The 20,683-nt window shown below is 38.8% G+C and overlaps 1 protein-coding gene across 1 annotated transcript in view; it reads right to left on the minus strand.

Moving 5' to 3' along the window:
- Positions 1-18,456, minus strand: part of LOC119798985 (calretinin-like) — a 33,753-nt gene extending 15,297 nt beyond the window's left edge. The window contains exons 1-2 of the mRNA XM_038308662.1: positions 18,275-18,456; positions 6-82 (exon numbers count right to left, since the gene is read on the minus strand). Coding sequence (XP_038164590.1) covers positions 6-82; positions 18,275-18,368 — 171 coding nt within the window. The 5' untranslated portion in view covers positions 18,369-18,456. The remainder of the gene's footprint in view (positions 1-5; positions 83-18,274) is intronic.
- Positions 18,457-20,683: the final 2,227 nt, after the last annotated feature.

The raw sequence follows: 20,683 nt of genomic DNA on the forward strand, positions 1-20,683 counted from the left end.
CGTACCACACCAGCTCCTCGCCTTGCGGTCTCCAGCTCTATGAAGAAGCTCTCCAGCTCCTTCCCTTCAATGTAGCCGTTTCCTGCAAAGCACCAGAGGAGTGAAATTAGTTTGGCACAAACGACTTCATGAAGCTTTTAAATCACTTTAAGCTTGGTTCACTGTTCAGAAATTTGATTAAAGACTTAGATGTGGATGAAAGTTTAATAACTAGATAAGGTCTTTAAGTTTTGAAGCAGTTGCCAAAACATCAAGGACAAGTCCAGCCTTGAGTCCTCTGTGATTAAACAGAAATAATCAGTTTATAAACTTATGTGGAGTACACTTATAGTTAAAGCTAGGATGAAGCCCATTTCATTATGTCTGAAAGATGATTAATTTGGGCATGAAGTCAATGCCCAAGTCATGCCTTAAGAGAAACCCAGAGCTTTGGAAGAGCAAAATGTCATAGTATATCAGCACATTCTTTACTTAAAATGTTACTTCTATTGAATAAAAACTTTAATAAAAATAAGGTAAAATAAGAGAACACACTATTACAAATATCAATATCCAATTTAAAAGTGAAGTCATTATTAAGAGCAGCTGTACAGATAAATATACTCAGAAGGGACAAACAAACACCACCAGAGTGAAGTGGCATTGGAGTGAAGGTAGAATAATGAGCATCTTCTTGCCTAAAAGGATAATCACATCGATGCTTATTGGAGCATTCTGTCCCCCATTCTGCATTTCTACTGCTTATAATGTTAACATTTGAGAAAAAAAAATAGTTCAGTCAAATAGTGTATCTTTAAAGGTTAGAGGACATTTGGTGGTCCTTTTTAATCATTAGAGCCACCTGTCACGCTTCAGGCATGGGCAGAACTGGGAGGGGACATTTAATACCTTTCAGTGTTTAATAAGAGATGCAGAAAAAACTGTTTTCCAATTCAAAGTATAACATAAATGCATTGAATTAAATGCAGTGATGTATTCCATGCCTTATTCATCTTTTAATCTCTTATCATCCAATCTCTCTTTTTTATCATTTCTACCCCCTTCCTCCCAGCTCCCTTCCAAGCTCCATTTTCATAACACATTTGATTGGTGCTGCCATCTGTTCTTCAATTCAGTGACTGGTGTTTAACATTATTATTTCTTCTTGCAGCTAAACGTTTTTTTTATGTACTGTTCCAAGTGCATAAAACACAATTCTGGAAGAAGTTCTTCAAATTAACAATCTTTTAGAAAGCTTTTTATTTACAAGTGTTAACTGTTATTATTAATACAGAGTGACTGAAGCCTTCTGGAGAAGGTTACACGATATTGAAGGGACACTGTTTTTTCATCTGTTACAGTAACATGTCAGTTTAGCAGAGTACACAAATGTACAACAAAGCCCATCTGTTCTGTCCATGTTGCCTAAAAACATTTATAACCTCCCCTACTGTTGGTACAGTAGAAGGTAGAGGGCTGGTTAAAAATGTATCAAAATCATTGGAATGAAAGATCTTTAGTTGCAGAAGCAAAGTCTTGTGTTAACCTCTTACACCCTAAGGGGGTATGAATAAATTTCTGCCTGACAAAAACACACAAAAGTAAATCACTTATAGCCTCAAAGCTATTAGATTTAAGAAGAAACTTTTGGTACATCTGTAAAGGTAAGATGTCATAGAATGGTTTTCTGGTGTCAGCACCATTGTAGCTTTGACCCTGCCTGAAATATTAGGGACAAAATACAAAATATTTTGCATTTTTTGAACCTCGACAAAATTTTCTTTGAAATAAACATTGCAAAACACTACCAAAATATTATTTATAGCACAAAAAAGTAGTACAGACTTTCAAATCTAAATGTTGTGTAAAAATATACCAAATTTGGACTCAATCAGATGAATCATATTTATTTTAGAATGGTATTAGTGAGAAATTTCTTAGGCGGAGAGGCCATTTTGGCACATTTATCCATAAATGTCACCAAACTGTGCCAAATATGTTTTTTACATCAATACTGGGGGTTTGGTAAAATTACGAGGTCATGTAGCAGCTGGACCCGCCGGTGGGTCCGTAGGGTTCAAGGGGTTAAATATGTGGACCAATTTATCCACAGGTCTCAATCATATAGATATCATCTATGGTGAATTGAGGAGACTAGTGTACCCCAGGATGCTCCAACTGTCTAAAATGCTAACAGAGAAGAAAATTTGTTTTTTCAAAGTGTTAGCATCATGATTGCCAGGATATGTGGCACCAATAATTTTGTTAAAAGTTATTTTCCAATGTGGCATTTTATCAAACTTAACAAATTAAGTTAGATATACTGCAGCAAAACACTGGACAATTTAAAGGAAAGTGGGGGTACTGGGGATGCTGCAGCACCCCCTAGTTGCGAGAGATTTAAAAAAAAATATTAAAAATACTTTGCACAATTTATACATTTCTTATGAATATTTTGGAAAAATGCAAGTAAGCTAGAGCATGGTATCCCGCTCACGGCAGCGGACTAGCAAATATACTTAGTCTAAGAACAGAAATAAGGAAGAAATATGGCACAGAAATGCATTTCGGATTCGTATGAAAAACTTTATCTGCTCAACCTCAGAGCACCCTTCAACATTTGGGCACCTGTAACCAGGGCACCCTGCCTGTAGCTCAAACTAAGAGGATGATGCCGCCACGCATTTTAATCTCTATTTGTGCATTTTAATGTAACCATAGTATTTTAGACAGTTTTTTTAATCTTGTGTTCTTTGTGTAATGGAGAACTGTTCAATAAAGTTTCAATAGTATAATAATATTATTATACTGATTTAGGAGCTAATAGAGTCAGGTGTGACAAAAACACAGTGAGTCACGTTCATGCAAGCTGACCAATTCTACGTCATTATAATGTTATTGTGAAGTTTAATTAATAGTGCATATATTTACCCTGGCTGCGTGCACTGAAGTGTATATGACAGTAAAGTAGTGAAGCTCAATATATTTACTTATTTATTTTTATTGTATTTTAAATAGGCCTATAGGCTCAAAGGTCTTTTGTCCAAAATTTTCACAGCACCCCATGTTCAAAAGTACTTCCAGATTGATGCAGATCCCACATAAATAACTGTGTTCTCAGATGCCAGGGTTTAGTTGGGTCTCAATCTCAGCTGTCACATGTAGCGCACCACTGCACACTGAGCAGATGCAGTCAGTTTCCCCATCCATAACATTTTCATATACAGCTTTACTGCAGATTGCTCAGCGGCACCGCAGGACCATATCAGCTGTCCAACACATAATGGCTACAACTGAAAGGAAGGCTCATGTGGCAGATTGTTTTATTGCTGCTTGACATAATGCTGGAGGATTTATGTCTACTGATGAGATGATCTGTGAGGTTTCAGACTTTGAGAAAGATTCACTTTGAGGCAAAGTGTTACTTTTAACTAAGTTAGGAACAGGAAGTTAGTCCTGATCTTTTGCTGGCATACCTTTAAAAATCTCACAGGATAAACACTAATGCCCGTGTATAGTATGCAGAGATGCATACGATTCTACTCTTTATTAATGAATAAAATGTCTCTCCTTGCAGCTGAATTTCACCATATTTATTGTTTAATTTTATGCAGTTGAAAGAGGTCTTAGGAAAGCTAAAGGCAAGATAAGGCAAGTTTATTTGTATAGCACAATTCAGTACAAGAACAATTCAAAGTGATTTACATAAATTAAACAATACCATAGAAGAAAAATAAAAGAAAATGAAGATAAAAGCATGATAAAAGAAGGTAGAAAAACAAATAAAACAGTAGGACAATAATCTTAGACTATTAATACCTCAGTTATTAGTTTAACTTTAACAGAAAAAAGCAGCCCTACAATGGTGGGTTTTTAACATAAACCTAAAAGAACTCAGGCTTTCAGCACTTTTTCATTCTTCTGGGAGTTTGTTCCAGATACATGGAGCATACCAACTAAATTCTGCTTCTCCATGTTCTAGTTCTACACTGAAAAAAAATAATGCAACACATTTTGGCATTTACTTACTCATATTTAGTTACTTTAACACATTTGTTTCATGTTAGCAGGGTAGGACATAAAACAATTGTGTTAAGAAAAGAAAAGAAATATGATTAAGTAAATGCCAAAAGCGGTTGCATTATTTTTTTCAGTGTGGGTATTAGGGGTGTAAGTAATAATCGTTTTGTATCGATGCATCGATCCAACAGCCGATGATCCGATGCATCGATAAGTCCGCAAGAGTAACGATTCATGTTTTTTTTCCGTCAGGTCTAATTTTATCCATTTTGCTCCTGGGCGTAATTCTCCCTCCCGTGCTGAGGTGGCGCAAAACCTATTTTGCCCTCCTACCTCGCTTCCTGGTTATACTCTTACAGCAGTGTGTTGCAGTGAGCTTGACACAGAAATTTTTTATTTATGCTCAGTATTGAAGCGTGGTCTGTGCTACACACTGTGGGTCTAGATACGGCCGAGGCGGTGACGAAGTGGGGGCAAGTTTAGTCCGACGACGGAGGGACATGAGGGCCAAAAAGGGCGGAGATCCAGGTGGAAAAAGGGTCCCAGCGTTCTTGCGCACCTCGCTCTTCTAGCGGGTCAAACTTCACGAGTTGTTTTCCGCAATTTCGGTCATGAAAACTAAACAAGCCGGCCTCCTGTTTGCGGCACTGTCTGCCATCAGCTACAATTTGGGAGAGGTGCAGTGGAGCGTCTGCGGAGGGGGCGGGGACGTCTGGAGCCGAGGTATTTCATTGCAAAAATGAACCAATTAATCGAATCGAATCGTGGTGTATTTTTGAGTCTCGAAATAATCGAATCGTTGGGTCAGGAAATCGAATCTGAATCGAATCGCCATGATGGGTGTGATTTACACCCCTACTGGGTATACAGAGCAGGCTTGAACTAGAAGACCTGAATGGTCTGGGAGGTTGATGTACTGACAGATCTGCTATGTATTTTACTCCTGATACATTCAGTGATTTATAGACTAACATAATGATTGTAAAGTCTTTCTCTGAGCTACTGGGAGCCAGTGTCAGGACTTCAGAACAGGGCTGATGTGTTCCACTTTCTGAGTTCTAGTGAGAATGCAGGCAGCAGGATTTTGGATCAGAAGCAGCTGTCTAAAGGACTTTATAGGATCCATGATTCTTCAAAAAGGATCTGGAGCCTCCACTTCAATAGAGGTAAGTGGTGCACACCAAAGCATAAAACACAATAGGGGATTTTTGACTTTGGTTTCTAATTCTGTAACCCTCCCCCAGTGCTAAAGACCAAACGCCAGTACTGGGAGAACTTTAGAAAACAAACGGTGCTTTAGAGTGTGCTTGATTTGTGGTGGATGTACTTCAGTACAATAAAGCTATATCCTTCCATGATTGGAGCTGTTGAGCTTATAGTTCACGGTTGGAAAAGGGTTTAGTGTAGTGGGTCAGAGCTTTTTTTTTTGAATGTCATAGCAAAATAATCCTTATTAAAGTTACTACATGGAAATTTGTGAAGCTGGAATTGTTGACAGGAATGACTTCCAGTGGTAGAAAAATAGTGGAAGAGATTAGCACTGTGGCTGTCACTAAGATTAATAAATAAACTAAGTGTATTTAGCACAATATTTTTTAACTGTTTATTGTAACATAATTGAGTTATAATAATATAATAAACATAAAGTCCAGACTTCAGTGTTCATTTTAGGTTATCCACACTAAAATTGACAGAAGGATGTTGGAGTTCCGGCTCCTAGACATGTGCCACCCTGTTTTTAAGGGACTAAAAGTTAACTCAAAGGCTATTTTAAAGCCAGATGGGAGCAATTCCCTCATTATGTCATTCTTAACCAAACACATACAAAGCCTGTCGTTGATTTGAGGGTATGGTGCTTGCATTTGTAAAATTTTACAATGAAGAAAACATGCGGTCAAAGGATCCCTGCAACAAGAGAGCCCTGAAACAAGCCATCCTTTAGCTGTAATAACAGACAAAACCCGTTCTGAAAAACTTAAAAATATAGGAGTGACAAAAATAGATAGCTTGGTACATCCAAGTGTCACAGTTCTTTTTTCATCACAAGAATTTTTTAAAGGAGTTGCAATTTACATTGACATGTTTCGACATTCTCAGTTTTCCTCAGATGTAAATTTCAAATAATTTCCTGTCATAAAAAAATAACTTTGATACTTGGAATTACAGAGAAGATAAAATGAAGCTATTTATTTATTTAGAAAAAAAACTTCACCAATGCAGAAAGAGCTGGATGCTCAACAGTGGTGAAGGATTGAATAATTTCCATGGAGAAAAGTGACCTGTATACAACAGGCAACAAGGTGAACCACACTCTGCAGGAGCTGGTGTATCAATATCCAATTCTACCACTAGGAAAATACTACGTGAAAGTAAATACAGAGGGTTCACTGCACCCTGCAAGACATTTATAAGGAAGGATAAAAAGGCTGGATAGTACTTTGATTAATTTTCAGTGAATAATGGTCAGACTGTAAACTGCAGCGACATGAACTGCCCACCCACACGCCCCTCAGACAATATAGAGGCCATCATGGTACAAGATGGATTCTACAATGTCAGCTTTACCTTTCTTGTCAAGTGATGATGAGGTTTATTTACTTTAGATCACAGCATCAAATCCATAAATTATTCAACACTGTTCTCTCAAGTACATTGACAAGTATACAAATTAGAAGATGAGAAAGTATCATCCTTCACTGTTTTAGTGAAGGAATCTGCAGAGATAGGCTTTACAAAATGGAAGACAGAGATAATAATGTTGACAAAGGATACTCTTAGAATAGAATAGAATTAAACTTTATTGTCATTACACCGTCACAAGTACAAAGCAACAAAATGTCGTTTGCATCTATCTAGAAGTGCTATACAGGATATAAATATGTATTTATTTACATGTGTACAGAAAACTCTGTATGTATGTGCTATAAATGGTATATATAAACAGAGAGTAATTGAAAGAGGCTATGAAATAAATATGAAAGCTATATACAGATTATTCAGGAAAGGTAGGAAATGTTTTATATATATATATATATATATATATATATATATATATATTAGCGGGGTTATGACAGATAATAGCAGATAAAAGATTTATAGATTATATACAGCTATAGTTGAGAAGTACGTGTAAGTGGTGTTTTTGATCTAAAGGATCCATATCTTAAGAGGTTTATGTGTGGTTTTTAAAAAAACCTTTTAATTAAGCCCTAGAATAACTGTTTCGTGTCCTACCTCCAGCAAAGACACGGACTAGCAGATGCCTTCTCTCCTCCCGATACGCCACTCATTATGACCCCAGGCTCCTCTGTTCCTCAGGGGTCCTGTGTCCAACAGTTAGCCTATATATGCAAGCCTTGGCCTGCTGTTGTCTCTTTCTGCTCTGTTGATTTGGCAGGCTCCTTCAATGTCACACCATCCTCCTCGCAATAAGATGCAGCAACTCTAACCTGCCCTCTGACCTCTGTCCACCCGACGGACTAATCTGAGCTTCCACCCTTCTGCCTCCACAGTTGGCCTCTGGTTAGCTTGGGTCAGCTGTAGCCTCTTCAGGGTCACCAGTTTGTTTCCTTGCAGGCCTCTTAGCTCTCTTCCTGAGCTGGCAGGGGCAAGCTACTGCCTCTGCCGCTATGGTTCTTTAGCCACAGAGGGCTTGTCCCAGTTATAGAGCTCTTCCTCGCTTCTCCTGTCTGAGCTCAGGAATGGCATCTCCACTTAACTCTGTTGTCCAGGTGATTCGTGCCCCTTCTTTGGGTACTCTGACCAAAAAACAAACATGGACCGAAGACTACAATTGGCGATTTAAATAAGTTGTCTTCATAATAACCAGGCGATTTTAGGTCGTGGCTGGTGTAAATCTAGTTTACATAGATCATTTTATAAGTAGTATTTTATTAGTCTGTGTAGGATTATATATAGGCCTATCTTGCCGGAGTCCCATTCGAGTATAATGGTGATCTCTATTCTCTACAGTCACAAGTTGGTCAGCTCTGTACTGCCCTAGAGCAAAAGATCAGAACCAAACCCTACTGTATGTAATTATAAGCCCCATTTACACAAACCTTTTGAAACAGGGCCAAGAGCGGCCCCAGCATGGTAACCGAAATAATTGTTGAGTGAAAATGGCAAACAAAACTGAACCGGACAGTGCCAGACACAACCGAATCGCACTAAACTGGTTCTAGTTCATTAGTAGGGTTTGGCACAGTTCACCTCTGGTAAAGGTTCCTAGATAACAAAGAGCCCATGAGCAGGCCGCGTTATCTCCTTACAGTCAGCCTCCATAATCATAATCGATTTCCAGTGATGTTTCTGCTTAGCAGTGTGATGAACCTCAACGTATGTCGTTGTTTCCTACGTTAGTAAGCCCTGATTAGACTATTGTTTTTCGTATCCACTTCCCAAAAGCCGACTTTGTCAGGTAAATTTACCAAAGGCTGACTCTCCGCAAACAACGAAATATCTCAATTATAACCAAACTTCCTGAATGTTACAGGCGAAGCCATGTGGATTTGCTTGTTAACCTCTAGAGAGCAGTACCTGTAAACCTGAGAAGATTAGAGAAGGAAAAAAAAAAATCCAAGCTCCGTCTGAACTCGGTACAGATTGGTTTTCAGAGGGTAGTGTAAAAGGGGCTATAAATATCAATTTTTAATTCAAGGCATAAGCCGTATGTACACTACCCTCTGAAAACCATTCCATGCCAAGCTTGGATCAGTTAACCGTACCGAGCTTCGTTCCTTACGACCATCCACACACCACGCCAGCATTGATACCCCCCTCCAGTGGCAATCTAGGGTACTACTGCTCTCTAGAGGCAAACAAGCAAACCAACATGGCGGCGCCCAAAACATTTAGGAAGTTATGTTTTGTTATCATTGTGAGGAGATGACATGGTCTGCTAATGCGCCCTTTGTTATCTGAGAACCGTGCCAGAATTGAACCGCGCCGGGCCGTACTGATGAACTAGTACTGGTTAAGCACGGTTCGGTTGTGTCTGGTGCGGTCCGATTCAGTTTTGCTTGCCATTTACGCTCATTAGTTATCTTGGTTACTGTGCTCTGGCCAATCTCGGCACAGTTTCAAAAGGGTAGTTTAAATGGGGCTATAGATAAGGATTGAGACTTTCAGTTCATAGGTGATGATAAATAGATGCATATAGATAATAAATTACATTTATGTCCTTAAATCTCTATAATTATTACACACTGTACCTTCTTAAAAAAAAAGGACAAAGCACAGTTCTCGAAGAACATTCCTTGGACAGATGAGAGAGAAATTTAACCTCTATCAGAATGATGGAAAGAAAAAAGTATGGTGGAGGTGATGTACAAATAAAAAAAAACTTGCCATTAAAGGATGAAACATAGCATCTGGTGATGTCTGGAAGCTCAGGGTCTTAGGCAGTGTAACAATGAGCCATTGTTAATTGTATATTGGCCATAGTAGCAGCTAAACACAGGATCTGGTTTTCTACATTGGTTTATATTTGTTTGGGTTTTGGTTCTTTGGTTGGCCACATCTTGTTTTTATTTTTGTAAAAAGGTAAATTGATTTCACTTTAAAATATATATATTTTTTTGTTTATTTATAAAAGGGACATTAAATATTTAAAATATTTTGAAATACTCACCTCTGCTGTTTCACTCTCCAAGCAGGTGTGTACAGGACTGTACCATTAGATAATTGAAGAGGGAGGAGGTTCTTCTTCTTATTATTATGAGATTTTATGGCGGTTGGCAGACTTGTGAATTGTGCATTACCGCCACCAACTGATATGGAGTAAAGCAAGAAATCAGGAAACGATTCACCCCCCCCCCAAAAAAAAAAAAAAAAAAAAAAAAAAAACCTGTGTAACTTAAACCAACATAATACTAAATCACATTTGCCCATATAATTTTAATTTACTCTAGGTCATCGTAATTCTGCCAGTTTCTGATGGTCCCATCGGTCCTCCCATCATGCTTCCAACCATCTCCCAGTTCAAATCTTTAATGTCCAGATATTTTTCTGCAGCCTTCACTATTATTTTGATTTTTTCAGTTTTTTTTGTTGTCTGTGCAGTACAATTAATCACTTCTACCATGAAAAGAACAAAATTTGTCTTTTTAACAATTAGTGAGTCTTCATCAATTTTTGGAGATTTCTCTAGAGGTTTGGAATTTGCCGTGTGTTGAACTGTAGGTTTGGGTTTTTCTGACTGAGATGGGATCCTTTTTGCAGCTTCAGCGTAGGTTATTCCGAGCTCAAATTTCATTTTTTTAATTTCCTCAGACCTTTTGCTTGCTTCACAGCCGCGATAAGCAGCAGTATGTTCTCCACCACAATTACAGCATTTTATTTTAGCTTCTTTTCCACATTTTCCGTACTCATGTTCTCCTGCACACCTTCCACACCTCTGTTTCCCTTTACAAACTGCTGCAATGTGACCGAATTTTTGGCATTTGAAACATCTCAGTGGTGGAGGATTGTAGATTTTGACATTATAGCTTATGTAACCGATGAATACTTTGCTTGGTAATTGCTCTTCTTCGAATTTAATTAACACAGATAAACTGTCAGATCTTTCTCCGTTTCTTGTTGTTTTTAACCGCTTTACTTCTTTTACTTTTGCACCGCTTATGTTTTCCAGAATCTCTTTTTCAGAAATTTTTAGAGGAACTCCTCCAATGACTCCCCTGCTGATCTTTTTGTTCTCCATTAGGCTGCACTGAACTCTTATCCCGTCAATTTTGTTGATACGTATTGCTTTGCCTTGCTGGGCGCTGTCTCTGCAGTTAATTAGCAGGTCTCCACTGTACAGAATTCTGGCACCTCTGACTTCTCCGACAAGTTTATTGATGGTTTTTGTTAAGTGAACCGGATTCCAATTTGTAAAAGAGTCTGCCTGATTAACGACTTTGAATATGACTTTGAATTCATTTTGTTGTGCTGTGGAATGTATGGATTGATCATCACTGGATTGTTCTGAACTAGATTCCCCTTTAACTGATCTCTGTTTTTTCCGCTTTTTCTCATTTTTTGATGTTGCTATCTTCCAACCTTCATTGTCACTATTTCCTTCTTCCATCCCACAAGAATCGCTTCCTGTTTCCTCACTACTCACGGCCCAGGACATCTCTCCACAAGCAGCTTCAAAACACGCGCCATGCACCACCGGCCTGGTTCCGTGGTTGTCTACTGTTCAGAACCAGGGAGGAGGTTGATCTGATGTATGGTATTTTCTTTATTGAGTTTGAGTATTTGTTTGGATTGAATTAATATATTTGTTTCTGTATTTATTGGTAAAAGTATTTCTTAAGTAGTTGTTTGTTTAAACCAAAATTTCCTTTTCTTCTTATTGTGAAGCTGAACAGTCTTTTTTAAAATGGTTTCTTCCAATTTAGTTTCTCCTCTATTTAAGAAACATGTCTGCCATTGTTCTTGGTTGGTGTGGTTTTGTTGATGTCCTGCACAAGAAGAAATTAAAATTTTGTCTGCTGAAAACTCTACAAAGCATGTTTTTCTGTCAACCAGTTTGGGTCCCACCTCCAAGACTGCTTGGCCTCCTGACAAGCATGTGACAAGTGGTGTCAGAAGCTACGGTTTGAAACTACATGCTAAATTATGCCGCGAGGTGGAAAGAAGGTGGAGCACCAAGAGGGACCAGATGTTGGTGAACCAGTTCCCTCTGATGAGCAGCAGGGAGCACCAGCAGCAGAAGACAGCAATCCTGATAAATTGGAGGAATTAACCAGTCTGGTAAAGTCTCTAATCCAATCCCAGGCTTCCAGAGATGAACAACTGGAAAAGGAGTCCACACGGCAAGAAAAAATGATGAAGTCACTGAAACATCAGTTCCAGCAGATTCAAGCTCAGGTGAGACAACTGAGAGATTATGTTGACAAAAGTACTGGGCCACAAGTAACTGCTGATGATGATGAAACTGAAGACACTGAAGATGATGATTCTGATGGTGCTGATTATGAAGTATCTGCACGTGATCGACAGAAAGACCCACCCATTCAAAGAGTATTAAGGTTACCCAAACAGCCTAAGATCCTGCCATTATCAACAGAAGATGACATTGAACATTATTTGATGACTTTTGAAAGAATAGCTACAGTCTGCGGTTGGCCAAAAGATGAATGGGCAGTTCAGCTTGTTCCCCTGCTCACTGGTAGAGCAAGAAGTGCATATGTTCTAATGGACTTTGATGACTCAGCCAATTATGAGAAGGTCAAAGAGGTGATTTTGGCAAAGTATGAAATCACACGTGACACATACAGGAAACGGTTTCGTGCACTGGACATCAATCCTGGTGAAACCCCACGTGAACTGTATGTCAGACTAAAAGACCTTTTTAATAAATGGGTGAAGCCTGATACTTCTACAGTGAAAGACATCTCAGAACTTCTGATTCTGGAACAGTTCCTGAGAATGATGAACCCAGAGATGGAGATTTGGATACGTGAAAGGGACCCCAAGTCTGCTGAAGAAGCTACTCAACTTGCAGAGGTGTTCCTGTCTGCCAGGACCGGGAGCCACAGTTCAGCCTTCTACAGTGACAGCCGTTTCACTGGAAGCAGTAAGTCCTATGGGGGTGATGGGGGTGGACAAATCCAAAATAGGTCCCACTGTAATTTCAGAAAACCTTTTTCTAAACCTGGTGTTTCAAGACCGAATAAGAATAGACAATCTTTTTCCAACTCTAGACCAGACACTCGCTGTTACCTCTGTAATGGACTAGGTGATACTCAGTATACATGCCCTTCAAGCAGACATACTACACCCACCCTGCTGTGTACAGTTCCAAGACCGTCTCAACCTCTTCCAGTTCAAAAAGAGGTTTTAACTGTCCCTGTTCTGATTAATGGTCAGCGTGAGGAGGCCTTGTTAGATTCAGGCTGCTTTAAGTCTGTGGTTCACTCTAGTATTGTGCCAAGAGACCTGTGGGCTGATGCTTCGGCTAACATTTGCTGTGTTCATGGGGATGAGAAGGTATACCCTACAGCTGAGGTTTACCTAACTGCTGATGGTCAAACATACCTTATGTCAGTAGCTTTGGTGGATAAGCTCCCTTATGCTGTTATTTTGGGCAGTGATGTTCCAGTTCTTTTTGATCTCATCCATCTAGCAAAAAACAAATCCCAGCTGAATGGACAGAATAGTGTCTCGGCAGAAGCTCAAGGGGTAGAGAGACATTTAGTGGGGAATATTCATGCTTCTTGTAATATGGCAATCACCAGAGCTCAGGGAGCACAGAACACTCTTGAGGAGTTACCTTTTTACCATGCAGAGCTAGATGGGGGCCCAGTGAGGCCGCAGAAGACCAGAGCACAAAAGAGGAGGGAGAAGTTTTTGGTTTCATCAAAAAACCTGTGTGAAGTTATTAAAGAACCAAGTGAGGCCATAGATTTTGAAATTCCCTCAGATGTTGCTGCACTTCAAAGGGCTGATCCAAAACTAAAAGTTTGGTTTGATAAAGTTACAGAGGTAGAGGGTGACAAACTACACACAGCAGATTGTCTAGCAGATACTACATATATAATTAAAAATGGCATTCTCTATCAAAGACAGGGCATGATTGAGGCTTTGGCATTACCACAATGTTTAACACAGAAAGTAATGGAGCTTGGTCATTCTGTTCCATGGGCAGGTCATCTAGCATTTCAGAAATCCCTCAGAAGGATAGCCAGTAGGTTTGTTTGGCCTGGTATGTACATACAACTGAAAGAGTTTTGTGCTACATGTCAAACTTGCCAGCTAACATCTCCTAGGGGGGTACCACGGGCCCAACTTCAGCCATTGCCGCTAATTGCTACTCCATTTGACAGAATTGGAATGGATATAGTAGGGCCCCTTGAGAAAAGCTCATCTGGCCATAGATATATCCTCGTTATTTGTGACTATGCCACTCGTTACCCTGAAGCATTTCCTCTTAGATCTATCACTGCTAGGCATGTGGCTAACTGTTTGATCCAGCTGTTTTCGAGAGTGGGCATACCCAGAGAAATCCTGACTGACTGTGGCACAAACTTTTTATCAAAACTGCTGCAGCAGGTTTATGGGCTGTTAGGTATTAAGGGTATTAGGTCCACCCCATATCATCCCCAGACGGATGGGCTGGTGGAGAGATTCAATCAGACTCTAAAAAACATGCTGCGGAAGTTTGTCTCCCAAACAGGCTCTGACTGGGACCAGTGGCTGCCATATCTTTTGTTCGCATACCGGGAGGTTCCACAAGCATCCACAGGTTTCTCTCCTTTCGAACTTCTCTATGGTCGCCAAGTCAGAGGACCACTGGATCTTTTGAAAGATCACTGGGAGACTCCGACATCTCAACAGGACAACGTGGTTGCCTATGTTCTTCAGATGAGAGACAGGTTGGAGCGGATGACGACACTAGCACAGGAGCATATGAAGACCGCACAAGCTAACCAGAAGTTCTGGTATGACAAAAAGGCCAGACAGAGAACTTTTCAGGTTGGACAGCAGGTCTTGCTTCTTCTACCCACCAGTGACAACAAGCTGCTGGCCAAATGGCATGGCCCCTATGAGATCACAAGATGTGTGAGTAAGGTCACGTATGAACTCCACACACCAGATAAACAGAAGAAACATCAGTGTTTTCATGTGAATCTTTTGAAGGAGTTTCACTGTCCTTCATCCAAGCAGGTCCAACTGTTGAAACAGGACTCACCTCAGCCACATCTCTTCATTTGTGAAGCGGAAGAGGACAGAGAACAGGAGTTCCCAAGAAAAGACCAGAAATCCATGACAGTGGATCTGTCACATCTTCAGCCTGGTAAGCAGAGAGAGATCCAGGCATTGCTTGACCCAGACCTTTTCACGGAACGGCCGGGTTTTACTACTCTGGTTGAGCATAAAGTTAATCTCAAAGCTGATGCTATACCACGCCGAAGGTCCTATCGGATCCCTGAACGTCTGCTGCCGAAACTCAAGGAGGAAGTCGAGGTGATGTTGCAGCGGGACGTAATAGAACAATCTACAAGTGAGTGGTGTAGTCCTATTGTTTTGGTTCCAACAAAAGATGGTTCTCTAAGATTCTGTATTGACTTCAGATATCTTAACTCAATGTCAAAGTGTCAGTCATACCCAATGCCAAGAATAGATGAGTTGTTGGAGAAGGTTGGCAATTCAAAGTTCATCAGCACTATTGACTTGAGCAAAGGTTATTGGCAACTCTCCTTGGCACAAGAAACTAAAGAACTGACAGCTTTCACCACACCATTTGGTTTGTACCAGTTCAAGGTGATGCCGTTTGGTCTACAGGGGGCACCAGCAACATTTCAGAGACTCATGGACCAGATTCTTCGAGATGTACCACAATTTGCTGCTGCCTATTTGGATGATGTGGTCATCTTTAGCCAGACATGGGAGGACCATGTTACTCACCTTCAGCAGGTTCTTCGGCTGCTAAAAAATGCTGGGCTTACAATCAATCCTGGCAAATGCTCCTTAGCAAAAAGTGAAGTGGACTATCTGGGCCATATTGTTGGTCAAGGTGTTATAAAGCCTCGAGTTGGAAAGGTGGATGCCATCCACTCCTATCCTGTTCCAAGCACCAAAAAGAGGGTTCGAGCATTCCTAGGACTGGTAGGTTGGTACAGCAAATTTATTCCACATTTTGCTGACAGAGCAGCGGCGTTAACTAATCTCACAAAGGCTTCAGCACCAACGAAAGTGAAATGGACCGAGGACTGTGACAGGGCCTTTAAAGACCTGAAGATGGCCATAACAAGTGAGTCTGTTCTTCACACCCCTGATTTCAATAATTCATTCATTCTTCAAACTGATGCTTCAGCAGTTGGCCTGGGAGCTGTGCTTTTGCAGGACGTGGATGGACAAAGAAAGCCAGTACTGTTCCTGAGCCGGAAACTTTTGGATCGAGAGACACGTTACTCGACTGTGGAAAAGGAGTGCTTGGCCATGAAGTGGGCAATTAGTTCCCTGAAGTACTACCTCTTAGGACGTCACTTCTACCTGGAAACTGACCATCGGGCTCTGCAGTGGCTCAAGAGGATGAAAGAATCGAACACTCGTCTCACAGGGTGGTATTTGTCACTTCAGCCTTATGACTTCACTATTCACTATAGGTCAGGAAAGGCAAACCTGGTGGCAGACTGTCTTTCCCGGGTACATGAAAATTGAAGTACTTTATTCTTGGGAGAAGGGGGGAGGAGATGTAACAATGAGCCATTGTTAATTGTATATTGGCCATAGTAGCAGCTAAACACAGGATCTGGTTTTCTACATTGGTTTATATTTGTTTGGGTTTTGGTTCTTTGGTTGGCCACATCTTGTGTTTATTTTTGTAAAAAGGTAAATTGATTTCACTTTAAAATATATATATTTTTTTGTTTATTTATAAAAGGGACATTAAATATTTAAAATATTTTGAAATACTCACCTCTGCTGTTTCACTCTCCAAGCAGGTGTGTACAGGACTGTACCATTAGATAATTGAAGAGGGAGGAGGTTGATCTGATGTATGGTATTTTCTTTATTGAGTTTGAGTATTTGTTTGGATTGAATTAATATATTTGTTTCTGTATTTATTGGTAAAAGTATTTCTTAAGTAGTTGTTTGTTTAAACCAAAATTTCCTTTTCTTCTTATTGTGAAGCTGAACAGTCTTTTTAAAAATGGTTTCTTCCAATTTAGTTTCTCCTCTATTTAAGAAACATGTCTGCCATTGTTCTTGGTTGGTGTGGTTTTGTTGATGTCCTGCACAAGAAGAAATTAAAATTTTGTCTGCTGAAAACTCTACAAAGCATGTTTTTCTGTCAACCAGTTTGGGTCCCACCTCCAAGACTGCTTGGCCTCCTGACAAGCATGTGACAGGCAGTCATTGCCAACAACCAAGTTAAGGAAAAAATCCTCTTTATACAATCATTTTGTTCAAATTACTTTATTATAGCTAGAATTCTGAACTTCAAATGCATCTGAATTCTTTTGTTCAACTTAGGAAAACAATCTCTTTCTCCAAATATTAATTAACCTCATCTCATACTTTGCAAATAATTTCTTATTGGTGTTTAGATTTATTGCATTATGATCTCTGAATCAGCTCTACTGATTTGATAGCTGGGCTGCTAAGAGTTTTACTGTTATAAACACAACACGGTCTGAACTTGATGGTGAGATGGGTGACGGTTTTCACACCCAAACCAAATATACATTAAGGGGACTTTAAAGGTTTTGATTTAGGAATTATGGTAAACCTTGAAATTAAAAACAAAACAAAAAAAGCAAAAACCTGACAGACCATTTTAATCACCAGAAAATAAATACATAAATAGATAGATAAATAAATAAACAAACATAATGTAGGTTATTTTAAAATACTTCAACTCTATGAATATCATGGACAAACAAGGCAAGAATTGAGTGGCACAGCATCTAAAAGGGGCATTAAACAAAACATAAAGCATATATAAATTGGTGAATAAATAAATAAATAAACCTACATTCAGCCTACGGTATATTAAAAAAATATAGAAACTAATTTCCCACTCCTTGTCTAAGAATATATGAATAAAAATACTACATATATTGTAATATTCAGCTGGTCATGAAAGCCAGAGTGACTAGGAGAGCTGTTTCCTCATGATTATGAGTTTTCTACAGCAACAGCAAAAAACGAAACCTTAACATGAATACTGTCCAAACCCTGGATTCTCTCTAAGTAACATGAGCATGTTCACTCTCTGTACTATTATAACAAATACAGTTAACATTTTAACCAGTTTATAACCAATAGGCTTACAGATTGAAAAGTACCATCCAATAAAATCCAAAGCACACTTTCACTCCTCCATCCTCCCATCTCCTCCCTCTGCCTGTTTCTGCCTGTCTCTCTCTCCCTCCCCCTTCCATCCTTTCTCTCCCTCCATCCCTTTTCTGTTCATCCTTCAACGCTTTACCTCCTCTATCATCTTTACTGTATATCACTTTCTCTTCCCTCCGTTTTTCAACATCTTCTGCTCATAAATTGACTTCAATCCCATAGGTACCTCATCTATACACTTAAAAATAAATTTTTAAGTCATTAACCAACTTAAATATAATTAGATTCTTTGCAAAATTTGTAATATTCGTATTTTTACATGCAATAAAGCATCAACTTCAAAATAAAATGTTTGCTTCTCATACTTTTTCATCAGTTTTTTCATGTTTCTTTTTAATATTATTATTATTATTAAAATAAAAAAAGGCAATCAAATGAACCTTAATTGCCCTAATTGATTGGACCCACAGCTGGCTTCACTGACCGTCTGTGTCGTAGTGTTTCCAGATGTCGATGAACTGCGCTGCGGTGAGCTCAGCAAGGTGCAGTTGGGGCAGCTGCTCCGCCTGGGTTGCCATCTCTGCGTTTCTCCCTCCTTTGGACGGTCTGTGGTACTTAAAGGTTAACTTTTCCCGCTGCAGCGCTCCTCAGATCTGTGGGACGCTCCTCCCCAACCGGAGCCTTTTAAACCAACCGATGCATTCCGCACCTCCTCTGCCCGCCACCAGGGGGCGCAGCGACCCTCATCCGCATGGTGCTCATTTTAAAATAAAATAACATTAAACAATGTAATCTGCAGAGGATCCACCAGGATATATGGGACGTCTTTGATAATTCCTTTCCTCATCTCCATGCAATGGAGCCAATCTTGAATAAATTATATATATGTAAGTGTAAGGACCACAACATCTATAGAATATAAAGTTTATTGATGTACATGGATGTTCCAGTTATAGCTGCAAACCCTCATAAATCACTCCCTCTGCTGAGTTTTGGGTCTACATCTGAGATAAATAACCCTCTCTCCTTTCTTTTATTATGCTTTTATCTTCTTATCCTCTCAGCTTTTGGCCTTATCTCCAACCATAGTTAAGGAAAACCTGACAGAAAATAGTATGAGTAGCCCAAAAATCTGTAAATCATTTTTTGTTCATTTCTTCTTGATACATTTTTTTTTCCTTTTCTAATCTTCCCAGGTTTACAGGGGTGCACCCCCCTCTCCTGTTTGCACTGCACAAGGCGAAGATAGATGCTGTGAAGCAGGAACGAGGCAATAAGAGGAAGGAAATTATACCGTCTGCAAACCTTTGCATTGCTGATCAGAGAGAATAATACCAAAAAAACAACTTAAAAAGGATGATTAAAAATGTGTCTGACAATAATGCAGTTTGTCATTTTTCTTATTTCTTTCTTTGCCTTTTGCATGACCAGCTATGTTTGTATGTATTATTATATCTTACAAAATGTGCCTGAAATGTTGAACTAAATGTACTCCAAAAAAAAGTCTTCATGTTTAAAAAAATACTAAAAGCTCTTAAAGCCCAAACCATGTAGTCCTATACAAATGGTACAGTGATTTCCCTCATTTCTTAAAATTAATTGTTTCAGATTAATACATTTTGATTTCAGATATGGATGGATGGATGGATGGATGGATGGATGGATGGATGGATGGATGGATGGATGTTGCAGTATCTATAACAACCCAAACACACAGGATTTCAGAAATAGACATCCCAAGTATTAATTTCATACACTCACCAGATCTGAATGCCCTGTTAAAAAACTTCACACCCATGAGTAGAGGTAATGCAGCCTGATGATATTTACACCGCATCAGATACCGTTCCCCCCATTTTAAGAAGAGGGGAACGTTATCTGACGGGGTTTAGAAGCCCAACAGATACCGTTCCCCCCCCATGTTAAGAAGAGGGAATGCTATCTGACGGGGTGCAGATGCCCATCAGATACCGTTCCCCCCATAATAAGCAGGGGTAAGGCGTAAAAGAAGTGTTCACTCACAGCGATAACAGCTGCTGATGGAGAAACGTTACTATTTCTTTTTATCGTAATCAACATTATGCTTGTTTTCTTTAATTGTTATATGACTGTCTGGGACTTAACAGTAATTCAAATATACAAAGTGCATTAGGTACATTTAGGTATTGAGAATATCAGGTCATGATTATCTAAACAACATAAAGTTACAAAATGCATAAAAAAGGGTGCAGTATGCTTCAAAATTAATATCCATTTGATCAATCTTTCTAAGTTTTAACAAAATATTTTAGCATTGTTGCATTCATAGAAATATGGTCTGTTGCATCTGTTATCATCAATGTTGAAACAAATTCTTAGTAATTCTTTGGAGGGGTAGATAGCATTTAAGAATTTTAAATGTGTTTCTTTAGCTTTTGTTTATATTGGGAGTTTCAGATAAAAGCTTCTTAATTGTTCAATCCATTTTTTTTGTCATATTTGTAGAATATTATTTTTGTTTATCTTGCCTGGGAATAAAGTTTTGTTTAAATATTTCCTAATTTTAAGGTTATTCAATTTTGGGGATCAAATGCAGAGAGTCAATATCCGCATTGTGGGACAATAAAGGGATTTACATTTCTTTTTTTTTACATATACATATATATATATATATATATATATATATATATATATATATATATATATATATATATATATATGTATATATATATATATATATATATATATATATATACATATATATATATATATATATATATATATATATACTGTATGATCTTCATATATACATATTATCAATCCCCGAATTTTGCAAAGTATTACTTCACATTAATCTTTACTTTAATATAAGTAATTTTTTTTTCTTTTATCCTGACATCTGCGCTTAGAATAA

This window comes from Cyprinodon tularosa, unplaced genomic scaffold, assembly GCF_016077235.1.
Source record: "Cyprinodon tularosa strain WSP-4 unplaced genomic scaffold, ASM1607723v1 ctg642, whole genome shotgun sequence".
NCBI classification, from domain to species: domain Eukaryota; kingdom Metazoa; phylum Chordata; class Actinopteri; order Cyprinodontiformes; family Cyprinodontidae; genus Cyprinodon; species Cyprinodon tularosa.